This window comes from Hydra vulgaris, chromosome 04, assembly GCF_038396675.1.
Source record: "Hydra vulgaris chromosome 04, alternate assembly HydraT2T_AEP".
NCBI classification, from domain to species: domain Eukaryota; kingdom Metazoa; phylum Cnidaria; class Hydrozoa; order Anthoathecata; family Hydridae; genus Hydra; species Hydra vulgaris.
The window spans coordinates 10,457,547-10,482,168 of NC_088923.1; the positions used below are offsets into that span (position 1 = coordinate 10,457,547).

At 29.2% G+C, this 24,622-nt stretch overlaps 1 protein-coding gene across 1 annotated transcript in view; it reads right to left on the reverse strand.

Moving 5' to 3' along the window:
- The window catches only part of LOC100214734 (dihydrolipoyllysine-residue acetyltransferase component of pyruvate dehydrogenase complex, mitochondrial), a 53,042-nt gene that overhangs the window by 21,757 nt on the left and 6,663 nt on the right, over window positions 1-24,622 (reverse strand). The window contains exons 2-3 of the mRNA XM_065795413.1: window positions 17,521-17,588; window positions 1,745-2,034 (exon numbers count right to left, since the gene is read on the reverse strand). Of these exons, the coding sequence (XP_065651485.1) occupies window positions 1,745-2,034; window positions 17,521-17,588 (358 nt within the window). The remainder of the gene's footprint in view (window positions 1-1,744; window positions 2,035-17,520; window positions 17,589-24,622) is intronic.

Consider the following 24,622-nt stretch of genomic DNA (forward strand, 5'->3'; position numbering starts at 1 on the left):
CAAAATCTCAACATGTATAGCTTTCAATACACGGCTGTACAACTAATCTACTAGAAGCATGTGAGATCTTCACAGAAGCACTATTTCAAAACTATGCGATAGACGTGATTAACTCAGACTTTGTTATAGCTTTCAACAAAGTGCCACACCAGTGTCATCTTCTAAAACTTGAAGCATATGGCATAGATGGTGCACTTCTAGAGTGGATAACAGATTGGTTAAAAAAACGAAAATAGAGGGTGGTTATCAGAAATAGCAAGTCTGAATGGGTAAATGTTACTAGTGGAGTTCCACAAGGTTCAGTGTTAGGTATACTTCTGTTTCTGATATATATTAACAACTTTCCAGACAACATGGCAAATCATATAAAGACTACAATCTAAGATACCCTATCCCTAAGATCTTACTGTCTTTTATGTCGATGACAGTATGATCTTATGGGTCATCATAACAGAAGATAATGCAATAAAACTACAACTAGACATAAATTATGCAGTCGAATGTTCTAAGAAGTTGCTCATGTTTATCAACCTTGACAAATGTAAAATCATGTATGCTGGTCACTCAAATAGTCAGTGCATCTTTACTCAATGCTTGACATAGGCAACAATGGAATAGAACTTGGAATAACAGTTATTGAATGTGACTTAGGTGCCCTAACAAACAACCTAAAGGTTAATCATCAAGTAGAAGCTGCAGCAGCTAGAGCGAATCAAATACTTGGCAGGACACACTGTGTGTCTCGAATTATGTCATCATAGTGGTACCTGATGCTTCGCCACTTCATCAGTTTTTACAGCTAGAACTTTATTTTTATATGATGGTTTTGCTTGGTAAATTTTGATGATGAATAAACAAATTCATACATTTTACTATACTTTATAAAAATTGATCAAACTTAAAAATACTGTAAAAAAACTTTAGAGTACATATTTAAATTTTATAGAATTATTTTTGTACCCTTTAACACAGTTTTTTTAACTGAGAACAACAATTTATCCCAGAAAATTAGTGATATAATGAAAAAATACTTTAACTACCAAAATACCATGATTGTGAAAATCTCAAAACTGGAATATGAAATAGTCCAGGATTCTGGCATTAAACACCCCGGTTGTAAATTCATAGCCAATGTAAAAAATTAATGTTGATGTATATTCTTTTTTTAGTTACAACAAAATTATTTCACATTAAAATATTTAAATTCTTAATAATTGTGGCTGTAATGTTTATGTTTTCAACATTCAACAAAAATGAAAAATTTAATACTTTAACTAGAATATAATTTCATACTAAATATGTTTAATACTTGAAGTGTAAATAAACTATAAAACAACATATTTTATGCTAAGCATATTTTAGAGTTGACACCATTTAAAAAATAATCAACATTTAAAAAATTAACAACATTTAAAAAAATACTAACAACTAATAACATTAAAAAAATTAAAATCTTCAACTAAGACTTAACTTTAATATAAATATGTAGTGCTACAGAACAAAAACTCATAACAAGGCCTGGAGGTAAATTAAGTATAAGATATGGTAGAAATATTCTAGCTGGATGTTGATAATTTAAAAGTTTTTTCCACCTAGTTCCTTATTTCTTAAACTAATGATGGTGAAAAATGAATAAATTTTCAATAACTAATCTTGTTTTGTTGCTATATACATAAAATAATATTTTTGCTGTAATTTATCATGCATTTCCATAAAAAGAATAAAAAAACAACTAAAAAACAACCTCTTCTCCAGTATAGTTTTTAAATGCATCCAAGTCCTCTTCGTTACTAACAATTATAGCAATTAACTGATTGATAGCAACATCTCTTGTTCCAACTGGAACTATAATTTTAGCAAGATAGCCTGGCTCTGGAGTCTCCATTTCCATAGTAGATTTATCAGTTTCAATTAATGCAAGCACATCACCTTCATTAATTTTATCCCCAACCTTTTTCTCCCAAGAAACAATTGTTCCTGTTGTCATAGTTGGAGATAAATTGGGCAACAATACTTTTTCATGAGGTGGCATTGCTAGAATTTATATATATATATATATATATATATATATATATATATATATATATATATATATATATATATATATATATATATATATATATAGACACACACACATACATTTATGATATACATACATATACATACATAAATACATACACACATTAAAAAAAAAATTAAACATTAAAACCTTGAAATAAGGTCAGCAATTTTATGATGACCTCAAACACTTCTAGGTTGGCATTGCCGAATGCCGACCCTAATTCTGAGGGCTGTGTGTGTGTGTGTGTGTGTATATATATATATATATATATATATATATATACATATATATATATATATATATATATATATATATATATATATATATATATATATATATATATATATATATATATAGGTGGACACTAGTGGTATCCAAATGGTACCAGACTACTGAACTTAGTAAAGGGCGACTAAAAATATTCCTTTGATGAAATTAAGTGGTCTGAAAGGACGACTATTGATTTTTATCAGCAGTTCTAGTTTTTTTTATTTTGTTTTCTTTTTTAATTCAAGAACTATATAACTATATAAAATAATAATAAAAATATCTTTTTAAAGTCACAATGTCAAAGTTCCACATTTTCCATTATTAATTAGATCTTAAAAAAATTGTAAACGTATTTAATAAAATACTTGCTAAATAAAAACTCAAAAGTTTTACCATTTAAACAAAAATACTATTTTATTTTATTTTTTCTAAAAACTTTAATTAAGGATTTTGAGATAAAAGTAATAAAACTAAATTTGCCAACAAAAAAAAAAAAAACACTGACAGGCCTTGTTAAGAAGCGTTAAACAGCTCGCTTTTTTCATAAATGTTAAAAGCATTCAGTAAAACGAAAACTTTTTTTTTTGTGGAATATTTAAACTATCTTTTAATCTTTGGAATATTTAAACTATCTTTTAATGAATATTTAAACTATCTTTTAAATTTTAAACTATCATTTATGTGACATTTATTCAAAAAATATTAGGTCTTAAAAAAATGATTTAACCGCAACTGAGAATTTATAAAGAAACAAATTGTTTTATAAAAAAAATTTGATAATTTTAGCGGACTTTAAATTAAATATGATTTTAAAAATATTAATTTAGTTTTAAAGAATTGTAAAATAGTAAAATGTTGAATGTAAAATTTAGTTTCCAATAAATGTAAAATAGTTTTGCAGGTTTTATTAAAGTTTTTTTCTAATCGTCTACTAACTTATTCATTACGTAAATTATGTCTCTCCATCATAGATTATTATAAATATAAGTCTCTCCATCATAGATTATTATAAATATAAGTCTCTCCATCATAGATTATTATAAATTATTATAGCCAAAAGGAAATTAAAAACTTTATTTTTTCTTTTAAAAAGGAGAGAAGTGCTTTCGTTTAAGAGAATTCTTTTCACAAATGTATTTTTTGTTTCTTATTAACTCAATATCATGTTCTTTTAACGTAATATGTTTAAAAACATAAATTACGCTTACAAATATCTATTTGGTAACTGATAAAACCTATCTATAAAATGTTTATAATCTTTATTAAAAATACTACATTAAATACATTAGAACAAATAAATAAATTATAAATAATTTAAATTGTAAAAAAATAAAATAAATTGCAAATAAATTAAACAAAAAAAGATTATGTTAAGTATAAGTTTATTTTAAGAAATAAATTATAAGGGAATATAATCTTTTTCAATTACCTAATTTAGATTTAATTGATAATTTTTGTTAAATTAGTTGATATAATTTTTAGCGCGATTTAAAATTAAATTTAATTACAGCGCAATCCTTTAAAATACTTTCAAAATATCAATAGTTTTTAGGCTCCTGCAACAAATAAGATCTTAATAATTACAACACATCAAAAGCAAAGGGTTTTAAAGTATTAACTGTTTTTTTTATATTTGTCAATACTTTGTTGTTGAAAAAAAGAGCAAATATTTTTTTGATAAATAAGCATAAAATTTAAGCAAAAAACCTTTTTAAAAAATTATATAAAATTTTTTTTTTTTTAAATAGTGACAGGCAACTGAAAAGGTTGGCAGATAACCAAAATTAAAAAACTGGTTACTTTCAGTTGCCCTTCTGGCAACTGACCAAAAGTCCGAGGGTACATGCCTGTATATGTGTATATATATGTGTATATATATATATATATATATATATATATATATATATATATATATATATTATATATATATATAATACTAGGTGAGCAGTGTGATGTCATACTGATATATTTATATATATATATATATATATATATATATATATATATATATACACATATTATATATATTCACATATATTAAATATATATATATATATATATATATATATATATAAATATATATATATATATATATATATATATATATATATATATATATATATATATATATAATATGTGTTATGTATTTATATATTTATAAATTTAAGTTTTATTGTTTTATCCAAATAAAACAACTTATTGGGGTACACTTTCAAATCATGTAAAAGTGAAAGAACAATATAAAAAATAACTTCCTAATATTTTTATAGAAATAGAATCATTAAAAATGGATACTTCTGAGACATATCATAGTTTCCTTAACACTAATAAAATATTTTTTGCTGTTCTTTTTGTAAGATTCCATTAAATTAATGTATTATTCAAATATTTCTTTCTGCAGAATCATTTCTGATAGTTATGATAGAATAAAAAATTCAAAATTTTACTTTTTTTATAAATATAAAACTTAACTTAAATCTAATATTAGGGTAAACCAATTTTCATAACAAAAAAATTATCTGCTTTTTTTTACTTTTCAGTTACAACAAATGAAATTGAAAAATAAAAAAATAAAAGAGTCTTAAAGGGTTTTAATAAAAGAAAATTAAATAACTATATACTGTAAAATCATTGAAGTTCATAAGTTCATAAGACACCTTCAGTACAGAGAGAAATTATAAAGAAATACACTCCAACAATATATTTCAAATTGAATACTGTTGAGCAGTAAATAATCCGTAACAAAGGGATTTTTTTTTTTAGACTGTTGTTGTTAATTTTGTTAATGTTGTTAACTTTGTTGTGAATATTGTTAATTTATATTGTAAAAATTGAATAAAAAAAAAAAACTAGCATTAAATATTTTACTTCAAATGAGAACAGCTATCAGGCAACCAAAAAAGTTTGTGCGGTTTATCCTAATTGCCTATTTCTAAGAAATGTATTAAGAAAACTGGTTGTGGTGGGGGGATGATTTTGCATATAAATTAAAGCTTGTTTTAAGAAGAATCTATCAGTGTGTTTCATAAGTTTTATTAGTGCCTTTTAAATTTAAAAGTCTTAAGTGGAGTATGGCTGTGTCAGATGTGATAATTCGCGCCTGTTTACTTTATGAGTTCAAACTTGGAACCAAAGCTGCAGAAGCTTGTCGTAAGATATGCACTGTTTTTGGGGAAGGTACCATAGCAGAACGGACGGGTCAAAAGTGGTTTAAAAAATTTTCTTTTGGAAATGAAAACCTTGAAGATGAACCAAGATCTGCCCGATTGCCTGCTTGATATCCTCGTTGTTTATGATATCCATCATAAACAACGAGGATATCAAGCTGGCAATCGGGCAGGACTCCAGTCAAACATGCCAGGATCTTGCCTTAAGATTTAATGTGAGTGATGAAACTATTCGTTTACATTTGCACCAACTTGGAAAACGTTGGAAGTTGAGCAAATGGGTACCTTATGAGTTGAGTGAAACAAACAAGCTACAGCGCTTAACCATTTGTTTTTCATTGCCTTCCCGCCACAATTTAGTGCCATTTTTTGACCGTATATTTACGTTCGACGAAAAATGGATTATGTACTGCAACAAAAAATGAACATATCATTGGCTAGCCAGTAATGATCTAAAATAGACAAGATCTCGAAAATGAGTTAATTCAATTTTTTAGCTACCAAACTCAAGACTTTTATAAAAATGGAATATACCAGCTTTTTTCACGATGGGAGAAAGTTATTCTTGCTGAAGGAGGCTATTTTTCAGAATAAACTTTATTAAAACTGTTTTTATGTTTTTTTTTTTTTTTTTTTTTTTTTTATACATCTTCGCTTCCAACAAGGCTGCAAGCAGCCACTAATTAAAGTTGGAAGTTAGTGTAAGAGAAAAGATGAAGATTGTAGAGCAAGATAACGATTGACGGATGACTTAAAAGATTGCAAATTATATGAATCAGGAAAGCAAGATGAAGGAAGCGAATTCCAAAGAACTGATGTTCGAGGAAAAAAACTAGACAAATAAGCATTTTTGGAGCACTTAGGAACAGTCACAGAAAAAGGATGACACTTAATTGAATGACGAGTAACACGAGAATGAATTTTAGTAGATGGCACAAGAGACGCTTGCTCTTTAGAGCACTGCCCATTATAGTATTTGTAGAAAAGAGAAAGAGAAGCAACATTACGACGATGTGATAATGGTTGGAGGTTGGCTGCAAGAGCAGGTCCAACTATGTTTACAATGCGTTTTTGCACCTTGTCTAAAAGAGAAAGGGCATCATTAGACGATCCGCCCCAGATATGGCAACAGTATTCCATACAAGGCCGGATTTGAGATTTATAGAGATAGAGAATAGAATCCGAAGTAAGAAAGTGACGAGCTCGATAAAGAGATGCAACCTTAGCAGATGCTAATTTTGCAACTGATTTGATATATGGTTTCCAAGAAAGATTGGAAGAAAGAGTTAATCCTAGAAGATGAAGAGTAGGTGACTCATCGAGTACATCACCGTTCATAAATATAGGAAGATCTAAATTATTGCGATAACGATTGGCTGAAAAAAATTGAGTTTTATCTGAATTAAAGTTCACCAGCCACTGTGAGCCCCATGCTGTAGCAGAAGTGAGATCCTTTTCAAGCTCAAATGCCCCCTCCAAGCAATCAGAGGGTGTTGGTTTCTTATCACGACAAGAATAAATGGTAGTATCATCAGCAAACAATGCCACCTTAGATGTGAGAATATCTGGAAGATCGTTAATGTAAATTAAAAAGAGTATAGGGCCAAGGATAGAACCTTGAGGAACCCCTGAAGTTACAGAATAAGAAGAAGAGTGTTGTCCATCGAGGACAACTTTTATGCTACGATTGGAAAGGAAGGATTCAATGATCTTAAAGATGTTGCCGGATACACCATAAGAAGAAAGCTTATGGAGAAGACCAGCATGCCAAACTTTATCAAAAGCTTTTGAAATGTCAAGAGCGATGGCCTTAACCTCTCCACCTTCATCTAATGCACGATAAAACCTGTCAGTTATTACTGTTAGCAAATCAGCTGTAGAACGAGAAGATCGAAATCCATATTGATGGTCAGAAAGTAAGTTATTAGATTCAAGATGAGAAATTAAGTGTTTGTTAATTAAAGATTCAAAAACCTTGCTTATGATGGGAAGAAGACTTATGGGACGGTAGTTAGACGAATCAGATCGCTCCCCAGAATTTTTGAAGATAGGGATAACAGATGCGGCTTTCCAGCAGGCTGGAAAGCAAGACTCTGATAAGCACTTGTTGAATAGTTTTGAGAGTATAGACGACAGCTCCGGAGAACACTTCTGCAAGACAATAACAGGTATGTTGTCCGGGCCACAAGCTGTAGAAGAATCTAGGCAGGAAATCACTTTAGATACAGATGCTGGAGTGATATGAATGTCAAGCAAAGGATCAACCTGTTTGTTGGCAATATCAGGTAGAACGCAACTAGTGGAATCAAGAGATGATATTGATGAAAAGTTTTTAGCAAACAATTCAGCTTTGTCTTTAGGTGAGGTGACAAAGTCTGAACCATACAAGAGAGGTGGAATTATAGATTTGCCCTTATTATTGATAATATCAAAGATTCTTCAGAAGTCACGAGAGCCTATTTTTTGAGATGAGATACGAGATTTCATGACCTGAGAATAGCGGGTTTTGGCGTTAGGCAAAACCGTTTTACAATTGTTTCTAGCAGTAATAAACAGACACTTGTTTTCTGGAGAATTGTTTTGCTGATAAATATGGAAGTAACGGTTTCGATTGGCAATCGCAGCAGCACAGTGCGAGGAAAACCATGGAGGAGAGTGAGGCTTGACCTGGAATCGTCGAGAGGGAATAAAAGATTCCATGCCAGCCTGAATCCACGAAGTTATGTAAGAAGCACATTTGTCGACAGGAAGCTGAAAGATTTCTACCCAAGGGCCATCACGAAGAAAGTCACGGAAAGAATCCCAGTCAGCTTTACTGTAGTTGAAAGAGGTTCGGTAATAGGGGGATTCAGGTGATGAAGAAGAATGAGATATTAGTTTTAGAGAGATCAAACTGTGATCAGAAGAACCTAAGGGTGAGTGCGGAGAAACTGAGCACTGACTAGGATCAGAAACAAGACATAAGTCGAGTAGAGAAGGTAAATGATTAGGGTTGTCAGGAAAGCGAGTTGGAAAGTTGACTATTTGAGTTAGAGATTGAGAAAGGCAAAAGTTGTAGGCTTTAATGCCTGCAGAGTCACTGATACTAGAGCCAAGCCATTCAGAGTGGTGAGCATTAAAGTCACCGACAACAACTATATTAGCTGATGGATAAAGAGAGAGGGCTTGGTCAATATGATCAGAAATAACATCAAAAAGAGTGCAGTCTTGAGATGAAGGAGAGCGATATAGAACAAAGAGAAAGGCAATAGAGTGAAGTGGTGCTAAACGAAAGCACATGAAAGAACAGTCTGTGGATTCAAACCTAGTTTCACGACAAACAGGTGAATTCTTACGAATGTAAATGCCCAGGCCAAGCATGTGACTATTGGAGTCTTTACGAATCAGAGGAAGATAACCATCAACACTAAGATCACAAGATGAGACAGCCGAACTCAAATTAGTCTCACAGAGAGCAAGTAGGTCTGGTGAACTTTGCAAGAGATAAGACTCAACAGAAGAAAAGTTACTTCGAAGACCGCGAATATTAGTGAATGATAGGTTTAGAGAACTTGGTGATGATGATGGTTTTTTGTGTTTTATAGTTTTTGGTACTTTATTCATTTTTAAATTAGATTGAAGAACTTGACTCAAAGCATGGATAGTACTCAGAACACCGTTTAATAGCCCAAGCAAATGCCTCATTACTACTAATAAACCCTAAGCCGTAACAAAGGGCTCCGAATGTGGCCTCCGCAATGCACACCAAAAGTACAAACAGGGACACCATCCATGCGCAACATGGCACTGTTAATACTTTGATATTTTTCAGCTGTTGATGGAATCAGCCTCTCTGAGAGCTACCACAGAGTTCGGGAAACCTGACTACCAGCCGGCCTCAGAACCATAAAACTGAGTTTTAGAGCTGTACCCTCATTAGGAGATAATAGAATGAGTTGCCTAGTCATTAAAACAGTGACACAAGCAAACCCATGCATTGAGTCAAGAAGATCCAGCATTCAACATCCTACACTGGAAACAATGTATTAAAATACATCTGCGCCAGCCTAATAGATGAAGAAGGGGTGCGAGGCTGGTCAACAGATAGAAATCTGTTTACCCCTTAAGTCTTTGCCTAGGAGGCCTTCTACAAGACAGTAGCCGGGTGCATTTAACATCTGCCCAAGATGAGTATTTTTATCGAGACACCATCTCTAGTGTATTTATTTATTTAATCTGCAATGTGTATTTATTTATTTAATCTGCAAAACCGCACGAACTTTTTTGGTGGCCTGATAATTTGACTGAACTTTTAGTACCATCTCATAAGTTTGGTCATTATATACATTTCAATTAACACATTCCAGTATCATAAACTTAACAAAATTATAAAAAGTTTTCTTATGTTATTTTATAATAAAATTATGAAACAAAATTGTTTAATATAATTTAAAAAAAAAATTGTTTAAAAGCAAACAAATTTGTTCAGATATACTAAAATTTTTAAAATATACTCGCGTTAAACTTTATCATTTAAATTACAAAAGATTGTGGAAGGGTTAATAGATTAGAAGGGGGAAAGAAAAGGGAGGGGGGGGGGAGAGAGAAGAGGAGTTTGCAAATGATCTTTTTTTTTTCAGGACTTGATGTTTACTCATTATTTTTAAGTGCACACAATATTATTATGAAGAACTAGAATACTAAATGTTTCTACTACATTGTTTCTACTACATTTTATTTTTTACTGTACTATATTTTGTTTTTGGGGTGGTTATCAATTGCTAGACCGGTTTGATGTTTTAGGGAGGGAGGGGGAATCGTAGATTGGAGGGGTAGTAACTAATTGAAATCAAAGAGGTTTTTGTGAAAATTGGAGATTCACCCCTACAATTAGGCACGGGAGGAGTAACAATGATGTGCAATTATAATTGCACACTACCTAAAGGACGCGGGACATAAAAAAGACATAAGTTAGACATTCAATAAACATACCAAATCTTAATTAAACATCCAAAATGCAACTTTTTCACATCCCATGCTAATTGGGTGTTTATGAACAATTGCAACAACCGCATGGGCAGTTGTCTCCAAGCTGGGAAAAAATAAAAATAATCAAATTTAGTTTAATATGTTACAATTTAATTTGACTGAGCTTTAGAATGCATAAATAAGGACATTGCTTTAATACGATATATTAGTATTTAACTCCCCTCATGTGAAAAATGTTAGATGTTATTATGTTTTTAAATCTTGTTTTAGTCGACTAATTTTAATTAGACTACAAAGTCTAATTTTAGTCAGATTAAAAAGTTAGACTAAATTTAGTTAGAATAAAAAGTTAGTCGACTAACATTTTAGTTAACTAAAACGTTAGTTGACTAATTTTAGCTAGATTTAGTTAGATAGTTTTAGTCAGACTAAAACTAACCTTAACTCCCACCCCTAATTTTATTTGATAATTTTTAAAACTTTTGTTTTACAAATTATTTCAGTAGATTTCAACTAAAGCTTATCACTTATTGATGACTCTTATGTACGAAGTAACAATAAATATTATTAGAGAAAAAAAGGTTGTAAAAAATTTTTAAAAATTTTGTAATTTATTCTTAAATGATTGATTACATAGCGGCTGAACTTGGGTGATTTTACAGTAATCAAATAAAGATTTTAAATATTTTTTTTCAATAAAAATAATTATTTAGGAAAATGAACTTTTTTTTTTGATAAAAAACACTTTTTTCCTTTCTTTACTGATATTTATCACACTTTAAAAATGTAAGATTTTAAGATTAATTCTAAGAGAGCTTCAAAAAATATTCTAATTTAAAAAAAAAAAAGTTAGTCTTTCAGACAAAACAGTTTTAGGAAAATTTAAAAAAAAACTTAAAAAAACACTTAACCATAGTGGGTCATGTATATATATGATTTTACCACATTACCCAAATTAGTGGTTGTTTTTAAAATCTTTTCTTAAATTATTATTTATTCCTTCAAATCTACCAGTATTAGTAGCAATAAAATTAGTGAAAAATGGATTAAATCAGTTCAGTATTTTAAAACACCCAAACAGATTTTAAAACTAAAAGCTAGTGCTTTAACACTGTTACTTTGTACAACTCCATCAAAATGGAAAAAAAATTTTACCTCTTGATTTATCTTACCACTTTTTTATTATTTCAATACCATTATTTGTAGGGTTGCCACCTCTAGCTAGGTTAAATCCGGGAGATCGGATTAGGCCGGGCATGGCAAGTGATAAGCGAGGCTCTGCTGGGAGTTTTAGGGGCTGGCCATTTTATTTTATTTACATTATATGCAATACAGCAATGCCTGTGTACTTGATTGGTTAATTTTTTTTTTCTTTTTTTTTTATATAAAATATGTTGTAACGAAAAAGCACCCGCCATCATGGAAGTCACTGCATTTATCCAAATATGTTTACCGATTACCATATTAGCCTCAACTTAGTATAAAAAAATAGATATTTATAGTTAAAAGTGTCTGCTTATAAACTTTAATGTACTCTAATCTCGAGCTCTGAAGCAATGCCAACAAGCTAGATGACATGGCTTTACAAGCGACGTCTTTGGCTAGAGAATTGTGTTTTTAATGCTTAAAACATGTACATTATCTACAAAAAATATAAAATTTAGGACATTTTCGCATTCTGGGAGATTTCAATGTTTTTTCAAATTACTTCTGGGAGACGGGAGTTGATATTGAAATCCAGAAGACTCCCGTACAATCCGGGAGAGGTGTCAACCCTAATCGTTTGTTACAACCTCACAACATTTCTGTCTAATGGTCTTTCTACTCAATTTCATATTTTTATATATTTTTTTTAATTTTTAATCTTTTAATTTCTAATTTTCTACGTGTAGCAATAATAATTTATACTACTTTTTTGATATTTATTTTCTACTATTATTTTATATTACTATACTATATATATATTGTACTATTACTTATATATTTACTTTCATTTTATTTATATTTGTATATTTATTTCTACTATTACTTTACAATAGTTCTTTTATTTTATTTTTATTCAACTTAAATTAATTTTATTATTTTTGTAAGTTATCTCTTTCCTTATACTTAAAGACATTGTAGATGTCTCAGGCAGCCATTACACCTGATTTAATGGTAAGAAATAGCTCAGCACTATTTTTTAAAAGAAAATGTGAACAAAAGTGTATGTAACTGTCTAACTTATGTGAACTTCAAATTATGTAATGTTAAAACATTTATCAAGTTATACAGTTTTACTTTCACTTGAAAATCGCAGCGAGATTTTTAAAGTTTTGATTTATAGCATTTATTTGCCATTTTATAAAGTCTTTTGTTTATTAAATAGTGTTAAAACATTTATCGATCAATACACCTTAATGGCAGAAGTGGTTAACTTGTAAATTGCCATGGTTTAAATCCTTTTAAATTTTTTAAAATATAAGATAAAACATTTTTGAAGTTCTATAGATATTATATAGCATATATAAGGATATTATATACTACAACAAACAAAAGGGTGAGAATTTTTGAAAAAACTTAAAACTTCTAAAAACATCAACACTGGTTACACCAGTAAAAATTTGTTTCTCTATCATGACTTTGTTTTGTAAAAAAAAGTCATGATAGAGAAACTTATGGTATTAATGTACACAGGTAATTTGTCTTAATAAGCTGCAGATGGTTTGGTAAAAAATTATGGACTTTATCTTAATAAAAAAAAAATTTAACAAGCCTGTCCTGCTACACTAGAAGGTGCTGCTGTGGAGGTAAAAAAAATTGCCTGTAGCTAACAAAAACTTTAAAATTTCATATTAACAATAAAAAGTTTTTTGTAAAAAGGGATAAGGACAAAGAATTTAATAAAACCAATAAATACATGATTCCAAGCTTAGGGTTTGCAAGATTTTTCTATCATTTACTTTCTTTATTCTGCATACCTTTTAAATTTTTATGTTTTAAACTGTCTGTCACTTCTTTTTTTTGTCAGCTTTTTTTAACTATCATACTAATCTTAATAGTTTTTTAAATGGAATTTTTATACTGTTATTAAATTTATATATTTATATTTATATATATATATATATATATATATATATATATATATATATATATATATATATATATATATATATATATATATATATATATATATATATATATATGTATATATATATATATATATATATATATATATATATATATATATATATATATATATATAATGCAATGATACGTTATTAAATAATATGTTATTAAATTTTAAAACCTTTTGTTTAGCATTGTCCAGTATTGTCTTTATTGTTTTGTATTAAAGCAATCAAAAATTCTATAGCATAACACAAAGAAAAATAACACCTGCAATCTCTAACATTCTAATTTTGGATTGGTTTATTCTGATTTTATTGTTGAATGATAAAATGTCAACACTTCATGAACTTTAGGTGCTACAAAAATTTTGTACTGTTAAACATTTGTTACAAAACAAAATTTCATAACAAATCTTCGTTGATTGGAGCGTGCATTACTGTTATCTAGTCATAGGATTTGAAGTTGAATACTATTGCTTAGTTGAAGGATTTTGACAATACTGAACTATATTAACTAGAGATGCCACAAATATTTGATGACAATCTGGTTACAATTTTTATTTTTTTCTGATACTTCTTTTACTATTCAGTATTCAGCTGAATGTTGCAAACTTTTTGGCCAAATATCGAATACTAGATTGTAAGGAAAAAAAGTGCATAAAAAAGGATTGCATATAGGGGAGAGTGAGGCACCATGAAACATTGTATTTGTAAAGGCATCTTAAAAGTTGTTTTATATGGTGAAACAGTTACTACTAGAACTATGTTTTGAAAAAAAAATTATATCATTTGACATCATTAGGCTGAGAGGGGTCAAAATTTGTGTTTTTTTTTATAAAAAAGTATTTAATTAGTTTTTAAAGTTCATAAGCTCTAAGATATCTTATTCAATCTATGGGCTCTTTACTTCATTAAACAAAATCATTGAAAAAACAAGTTGATATTAAAATAAAGCGATTGTTTGATACAGCATTTGTGAGGGGCCCTAAATCTGTAGAATAATACTCTATTGTATCATGAACAATTCTAAAAATAATATTTTTTTAAAACTTATTTTCAATTCTTAAAAGATAAATTAAATATAATACAAAAAGTAAATATAATACAAAAAATTTCGATACAAAGCCACTATTTATTAACACTTAAGATTAACATTTATAAGCGATATATTATCTGGTCATCTAAAATGTGATTTGGACTGTTGAATGCATTATTTGTATTATTATTTTGTTTATCTTTCAATAAAAATCTGCCTTTTCTCTATGTTTTATACTTTTTTTTAAGTACCCCATGGGTGGGGTACCTTAAAACAAATTTCTAATTTTACTTTAAATAGTCTCACAAGTTTAACCTGTTATATTTTAGTAATTTATAAATTTAACTTTGTAGATATAAATTTATTCTACAGTCAAACCTAAATTCTAAAAAAGACAAAATTATTTTTAATTATAAAAAATAAAAAAAGATTTTTTTATTTTTTATAATCAAAAATAATTAACGTATTTGATCTTTATAATCTATAAATAGTAAATTATGATTATAACCTCTTCATTGTTTGATGATAGCAAATGATAGCACTTTTTCTCTTAAATTATACATACTTCCAAAAATAGCCATTCACTATTTATACTGCCACCTGCAAATGATAAGATTTTTCTTTTCCAAACCTTCATATATGTGCATACTTTCTGAAGAGATTTATTTGATTGTTTCATTTACATTTCTTTTTCTTACAAAGATAAACCATCACCGATACTACTGGACACCTGTGATGGTTCATCTGTATCAAGCAACCTTTCCTTGAGAAGGATTAGCATTTCTGCAGCAAGCACATAATTGCCACTCCCATTGAAGTTTTGAAGTTCTTTGTGCTGTATTTATCTATATCACCTTCTGAAATTAACTCAGAAATGCAAGATATACCTGAACTGGTTAATTTTGAAATCTTTTTGAATGGTTTGAAAGAGTAGGATATTTTATACATTACTATAGTTAAAAAATTATATGTAACAGTCAACTAATAATGTGTGCAGATGAAACAAAATAAAACAAAAACATCCAGAGTTGAAGTTGACATATGCACTTCAACGAAAGTTGGAACAATCAAATAACTAAGTGTTACCGAATATTTGGTACTTCAGCCAAGCATCTAGCCAAACATTCAGTATTTGGCAAAAATCACTGTTTGTGGCATTTTTAATATTAAAATTCATTGCAATTAAAATATCTTTTTTTAAATTACAAAGTAATGGAGAACACTTTAAAAAGAAGTGATGAAACGTGATGAAAAGAACCATTTGCTCAAAAGGATCTGGTGACCAATCATGAGTATATGGTTATGACGTCGCAATCAAACTCAATAAAAGTACCCAAAAGTAAATATATATATATATATATATATATATATATATATATATATATATATATATATATATATATATATGTATGTATATATATATATATATATATATATATGTATGTATATATATATATATATATATATATATATATATATATATATATATATATATATATATATATATATATATATATATATATATATATATAGTATCAAGACCAAAAAAAGCTTGCCAAGTTTAACCCAATGTTAATTTTTTCTCACTGTTTTCTTTGATTACCGTGGCAATAGTTTTGGCTACGAGGTCATAGGGTCAACAAGGAGTATTATCTTGAGTGTTGTTTGGAAGAAGCAATGCAAAAAACAATTGAGTATATTCTTTAATATATAATATATTTTTAAACATATGCTTTTATTATTATGAATTGCTTAAGGAGACAATTACAGAGAAGTTTGTTTCTTTTTATCAAACTAAATTTAGAAAATTTTGAAGAAGGTTAACTACTATTTACAATAAAAAGTTAAATTTTAAAATTTTTTTAAGAGTCATAAATGATTCTGTTTAAATAAACTGAGTAAACAATCTACAGAATACACAAAAAAAACTTTAACGTGTTTTATTACATACTCTTCAACAGTGATAAATTGTTATGGAGGTAATTGCAGAGGAAAGCTTTTTGTTTATTTTCAATTAAATTTACTGAGAGTTAGGTTTAGTTTAATAATATTTATAATTAAAGTAAAATTTTTGAATTTTTTTTTTAAGTGTCAAAAATGATTATAAAATATGTGGATGCATAGTTGAATAAAGAGAGTCTATTTTTATACTTTTTGCAACAAGTATCCAGGAATAAAATTTTTGATTATTCCTTAGGAGTAATAACTCCTTAATAACTTCAAAGTAATAACTTCAAAGAAAATTTTAATTTAAGATTTGGTCGCTCCTAAATACATGTTTGCAGTAAATGCAAAGAATTGGGTTGAAAAATTAAATCACTTTAACTGAATGAATATGATGCTGTTGTAAGATTAATAATGCACAAAAAAAAAGACCCAAAAAGTTTTTTTAGGTTTTTAAATGTTGCTTTGTAGACTTTGAGTCAAAAGGATTTGTGGCTTTTAAAATAAAATCAAATCTATAGCAATTTTTTCAGAATTATATTAATTATAATTAATATATACAAAGATAATTTTTTTTTATTTACAGTGAATGTTGATTTTGTAACATGCATGGTTTTTGCATATCACAATATAACTAGAGAAACTGTTTTAAACTTATTTTGTTTGTTGATAAATATCATAACAATCACTTATTTCTGCTTTTTTAGAATTTGATAAAAACAATGATTATATCAACATTACCAAAATATTAAAGTTTTAAACTAAAATAGAAAAATTGAAACAGAAAACCTGATCAAAGTTACCAATGATTTATATCATTACTTTTGCATTATAAAAATACAAAATTAGTTTAACTTGCAACAACCTTTATATCATTTTTGATATTTAAAAAAAAAATGTAAATATACCTTGTGGTTTAATTCAAATAACTTTAAAGTTAAAAAAAAATTGTCTAATACTTACTGGCATAATTTCTTTTTATAGACATGTCATTTAACCTTCCTTCTTTTTCCCAGCATGATGTGAACAACCTTTGAAATATTATTTTTAAAAATTTGTTTTAATTAAGTGTTTGAAAAATGAATTAAGTTTCCAAACTATTTAAAATTTACTTTTTCCATATTATTGTAACCTTGTATATATTTAAAATATTCTGCTAAATTTTTTCAATTTCATGTATATTTTAAATTTTATCACACATTACTCCTATATTAGTTCATAAATTCAAAGTTAACTTTTTGACAAAAATGATTTTCTATATCAACAAAAAAATAACTTTTTTTATTCAACCATATTAACATTATTTACAAAAACTCACAACAGAAATTGACTCGTAGCAAAGTAGTCAATAAATAATAATAACAAAGGGAATACAATAAAGTAGCCAAGGTGACAACTATAAACATAAAAAGCACAATAAAACATGAAAGAATTAAAATAACGCTGATATATTTCTCTTTCTTTTTTTTTTTTTAGTTCAGATTTACTTTCTACAAGGCTGCAAGCAACCACTATTAAGTTGGGAGTTACTAGAAAAAAAAAAAAGAATAGAGTTATAGAGCAAGGAAACAGTTGACAGAAGACTTAAAAAGTTGTAGGTTGTATGAGTTAGGAAAACATGAAGATGGGAAAGAGTTCCAAAGGGTTGAAGTGCGGGAAAAAAATCTAGATGAATAAAAGTTTTAAGAGCATGCAGGGATAGCAGAAATAGTAAAAGAATGAGACTTTGCTGAATGACGCTCAGTCAAGCAAGAATGAGTTTCAGTTGATAGAACTAGAGATGATAGCTCCTTTGAGCAGCGACCATGAGTATTTGTAGAAAAAAGAAAAATATGCAATTAGACATCGATGGTAGAGAAACTCAAACTTAGCAGATAAGTTTACAACGTGTTTTTGGACTTTGTCTATAAAAGAAAGAGCATCATTAGAAGAACAAGCCCAAATATCACAACAGTATTCCATACAGGGGAGAATAAGAGATTTGTAAGAGTAAGAAAATGACAAGTCAGTAAGAAAATGGCAAGCAGAATAAAGAGAATTAATTTTGTTATTTATCTATTTTTAATTTATTTAAAGTTGACACATTTGGTTGTTACAAAGGTAGCTCTATAATTGGCTAATTTAAGTCAACTGACACTTATCCTTCAAAAATAAATATTGTTTTAATGTAAATTGTAAGATGACCAATGAATACATTAATAAAAAAAAAGCCAACTAGAGTGGCAAAAACTAACAATAATATAAAAATTTTACTTTAGTTTACTAATAAATCCAACATCTTTAATAAAAATCATGCATAATTTGCATAGGCATTGCTTTGGAATATAGTTTTTTATTTTAAGTTTAAATTCCTTCATAGATGAAGAAGTTTTACAATCATTCATAGATATTGGCACAATTTGTAATTTTACTTTGAACATCTCATTGACTAAAAAACGCAGATTTTTTTGGTGTATAGTTAAGGTACCGCTGTTTAGTAAGAGAGTTTCAAACGGAGATTCATATTCTCTGCAGATAATTCTTTAAGCTTTCTCATGACTTCCATTTATGTGCTTATTTAGTTTGTTACTGTGAAACATCCATATAAGTGGGCAGTATGAGAAGTTATAAATGCAGAAAGTTTACATTGGTCGAAAGACATATCTGATGCGATTCATGAAAGTGCATTAACTTTTCTGCTGGCATATTTTAAAAGCGTTAAATAGCAGAGTTCCAAGAATCAAACCTTGTAGAACTCCATCTAGTATATCTAGTTTGGCAATTAGTAATGCATGGAATATGCAATCAAAGGCTTTAGAGAGATTGGTTAGTAAAGCGACAAAGCATTTGTTGTGATCTAAGGCTTTTCTCCATTTTTGGTCATTGCAATCAAACATTGTTGAACACTATAACCTTTACAAAAACCATAAGAAGCAACCTTAGCAGATGCTAGTTTAGCGATTGATTGTATATATGGTTTCGATGAAAGGTCAGTAGTAAATAATTATCCAAAAGATGTAAAGACGATGACTCAGTGAGAGGGTTGCCATTCATTTATACAGGAAAGTTGACAGTATTGCCATAGTTGTTTGCAGTAAACCTCTGAGTTTTGTTACAGCTAAAATTTACAAGCCACTGAGATCCCTAATCTATTACAGAAGTGAGATCAGATTCAAGATCGGCTCTCTGTTTTAAGAGATCAAAAAAAGAGAACTTTTTGTTAAGACAGGTGTAAAGGTGTGACAAAGTTGAGTCAAAAAAGAGTTGTAAGTTGTTGAGAAGATTATTATTGCAGATGAAAAACAAAACAGAATCAAAGATAGAACCTTGAGATATTCCAGAAGTTACTGGAAATGAGTGTTAGCCCTCTAGGATGACTTTAATAAAGCGATTAGAAAGAAATGAATTGATAATTCCAAAAACTTTCCTAGATCAAACCATATTACTTCATATGAAGCAAGCTTATGGAGAAGACCAGCATGCCAAACTTTTTCAAAAGCTTTAGATATGTCAAGAGCAATTGCTCTAGCCTCTCCGCCTCCATCTAATGCACAAAAAAATCTTTCAGTCACAGTAGATAGAAAATCAGCCATAGAGTAATAGGATAAAAAACCATATTGATTAAACCAAATTGAAGATGGGTTGTGCAAAATTTGTTGATCAAAGACTCAAAGATCTTGCTAGTAACAGAAAGAAGTCTGATCAGACAAAATTGGATGGATAAGAATGTTCTCCAGAGTTTTTTGAAAATTGGAACAGCAAATACCATTTTCCAGCAAGCAGGAAAACAAGATTCAGTCAAGCACATATTAAATTGTTTAGAGAGAATTGAAGATAGTTTTGGAGAATAAGACTAAATATGTCGGTAAAGAAATAAACGGTAAGACTATGATAGGAATGTTGTTTGGATCACAAATTGTGGAAGAGTTTAATTCAGATATGAATTTACCATAACCTGTTTAAATGGAAAGAAAGGCCATACGATTCAAGAGTTGAATTAAAAGAAAAGTTCTTTGCAAATAGTTCTGCCTTATCTTTGGGAGAGGTAAAAAGATCAGTCAATGAATGAGGGACCGGATATTAAACCTACTTGGGTTAACCTACCTTTGAGATAAGATGCAAGATTTAGTGAATTGAGAATAATGGAGCTTAGCATCAGATAACACCTTTTTACATCGATTTTTTGCAACAGTAAATAGCCGTTTGTTCTCAAGAGAGATTTTTTTGTTGAAAAGATAAAAAAATGATTGTGATTAATTATATAACAGCTGAACAAGAAGATGAAAACCATGGAGTAGAATGAGGCTTGAATTGAAACTGACAAGAAGAAATAAAAGCTTCCATTCCTGCCTGAATCCAGGAGGTTATGTAAGAGGCACATTTACCAGCTGAGAAAGAAAAGACATCAGCCCAAAGACCATCATAAAGAAAACCGTAAAAAAAGAATCCCAGTCAGCTTTAGGGTAGTAGTAAGTAGTGCGATGATAGCGTGAGTCCAAAAAAGAATTATAAGATGAATAATTTATAGACATCATTACATGGTCAGAACAACCTAAGGGAAAAAAGGGAGAAACCGAACACAGGCTAGGGTCAGAGACAAGACATAAATGAAAGAGTGAAAGTAATGAGGTAAGTTACAACTGATGGAAGGTTTGCTTCGCAGACCACAAATATTTTTAAAAGATATATTAAATTAGTTAGGTGGGGAAGGGGGGGGGGAAGGGAAGGGGATTTGGATGGGGATGGTTTTTATGTCTAAAATTTTGGGTTACTTTTGGCATGATTTAAGTTTAAAGAGAACTTGACTAATTCATAGATAGAGCATTAACTTATTACTAAAAGCTGGCCTCAGAACCATTAAACTGTGTTTTAGAGCTGTACACTCATTAGGAGATAACAGAAAGAGTTGCATAGCCACTATCAATCATCAGGCACAAGCAAAAACCTATGAGTAGAGTCAAGAAGATACACCATTCATGATCCTAGACAGGAAACAATGTTACAAAGACTTACATCTACGCCACATTAATAGATAAAATCGAGGTTTGAGGCTGGTTAGCAGAATTATTCTGCTTACCCCTAAAGTCTTTGCCTAGGAGCCCTTCTACAAGATAGTAGACAGATACAGTTAACATCTGCCCGAGATGAGTATTTTTCTAGAGACACTATCTCTAGCCTTTATTCAATTAAAAGCCCCAAGACAGGGGATTTTTAGTCGGAGTTTGTTTCTTCTAGCCTTAGCCTAAAAAAGCAAACCCTACAAGGCAACAGGGCATTGGGAAGGTAGCACTGGGTTACATAATACCAGTAGCAAGTTGATCAAGATGATCCTGAACTTGACCTGTACCAGAATATTGATGTTAATTATAGATTATTTAGGTAGTCGCAGTCGAGTGTACATTTAATGACTGTTTTAAATAGGGATAGGCGCAACTAATAGTTAAAAAGTAAAACAAAATTTTGTCACTTTGAAAACTTCAAGTAGATAAAATATATAATACAAATTATAAAATAAATTTAATAAAATATATTCTTACACAAATAAATAATATATACTTCGTTAAGATGTGAATGTACACAAACTTTTTAATATAAAAATTGAGATAAAGATTTATACTTAAAATTGTTAAAAACAAGTCGCATAACTGAAATTTTAACACCAACTATATTATCTTTAATTGTATCACAAAAATTTATTAAGATTTAGCAAAAATTTATGCAAATTAAAAAAAAAAATCCACAATGATCGGATATACTGAAACTGTTATGAATTGAATGCGCATGAAATAAATTATGCAGCCTGCAGATTTCGGCGTATATTATAAAGACTCCAAGAGCTTAAAAAAAAAAGGGAAAAAACGAGCTTTGACTAAATTATTTTTAGTTTTAATAAAAAAATTTAGCCCAATATTTTATTTAAACATTTTTCAAAACATGAATCTCACAACTTGTCTTGGCACTTGAGGATCCTTTTAATGTTTACAATAGAATGTTTCTGTTAATATGACATATTTGTTTACTTTTATTTTTAACTTTATTTGTTATTCAAAATTTATTTACAACTTTTATTCATAAACAAAAATTCTTGAGGGCGTATTTATATACAAAAATAGTTTATGGCTAGCAACAATAAATTACATCAATTAACTTATAACAAAAATGTAATAAGCATAACAATAAACTGTTATAAAAATTAGCCATTTTCACATCTCCCCAAATAAAGTTCTAAAGTAACATAGGTCATTAAAATATGTCGGCTTTCTTCTTTCTCTGGTTGACGATCTGATCGATGGTAATACAACTGTTTTTTGATTTCTTCCTCCATTGCAGTAAAAATACCTAAATCTTCTAATTCACTTTCATCACTGTCACTCTCTTCACTGATAATAATTTTAATTGAAACATTTGTAGAATTTGAGGCAAGAGGTATTATCACATCTAGCACGTCTAGGTACACCATCAATTTTAATACTTGTGCTTGTGAGTATGTAGATTACAGTACCAACTTTCCAAACTGAGGTGCACTTTGCATAAGCAAGGCAAACATAAACTTGTTCTCTAATTCTATAAGTTGTTCTCTAATTCTATAAGTTATATCTGGTACATCTAGAACTCTATGTTCCAATTTTATTGGTGCTGGATCAATTGAATAACATTGACAACATTTGTGCACACATTCTTCAACATCTTTTCTAAATACATGCGGAAGTCAACATCTTTTCTAAATACATGCGGAAGTTGCACGGTAAACATTGTCCAATTAACACCAAAATGATGCTTTGAGTAACATTTGTGTGACACCGATTCAGTGACTATGAACAGTTACTGAATCGGTGAATACTGATAGTTTATTTATATCCCACTTAGCAGCTAGGTTTATTTTATGCACCACAGCAGCTAATTCATAAATATTAATATGCATGACATCATTAATACTTTGAAGCCAAACTGCATCCTCAATTATTACACCATTGTATTCTATAGCAACCCCCATCACCAACTCATGGTATTAACTGTAAATGGAGAAATGGTGAAAACAATTGGAGAAGCTACAGCAGTTAAACAGGAAAATAAATAGAAAATATGACTAATTTTGGACTTTTGGGAGTATAATCAGTATGTTAATTCACATAATGCCTCAAGTAACTCATGTGATGAAACAGTGAGAAGATGGAGAACCATTGGTGACAAACTTTAAATGCTTGATCTCAGATATGCAAATACACATTGATCTGACTTGGAAACGTAGAAACGTAGGAAACGTAGAAACATCATTCAAAGTCACAAGATAGTAAAAATAAAAAAATAACACATCAAAGATTTTTTTCTATATGTGGACACTTATTAGGACACTATTCTGTTGGAAACCTGAGAATTCCTTGCATGGAGGTATTTGGGATGATCTAATCAGAGATCAAGCTTAGTCATGGTTGGTCAAAATATTGTACCGATTAGAAGCTAGTGATCACGTGAGAGGGAAATGGAATGCTAAAGGGATTCAAAATGGAAAAACATAGTGGTATGATTCAAGTAGCAAAATCTTGCAATGTGTCCAGTGTGTTGCAATACTTTCAATATTGACCAGCCCCATAGGTTGACGCAAACTAGCCAAATACACATCAACGAAATCGCTTTCATTTCATCTGGAATCTCTGAACTGCTCTTAGGGTTCTAAACCATCAAATGCAAATCCATATAATAGAGCCTTTTTAATATCTACAGAGAAGGTTTTTTAACTCTCCCCATATTACTTATATAATGGGAATGCCCTACATTCAAGAAACAACAGAATGATCAATGACAGATTTCCCATGCCATGGATGTCATACTGCCAAAATAGCTTGTTAATATGACAACTTTGTTTACTTTTATTTTTTAACTTCTCTTACTTATTTAAATTATTTACAACTTTTATACATAAACAAAAATTCTTGAGGGGGTAATTATATACAAAAATAGCTTATGACTAGTGGTAAAAAATTACATCAACTAACTTATAACAAAAACGTAATAAACTAACAACAAACTGTTATAATAATTAGCCATTATTATTTGCTAGTTTTCAAACTATTTTAAAGAAACAAAA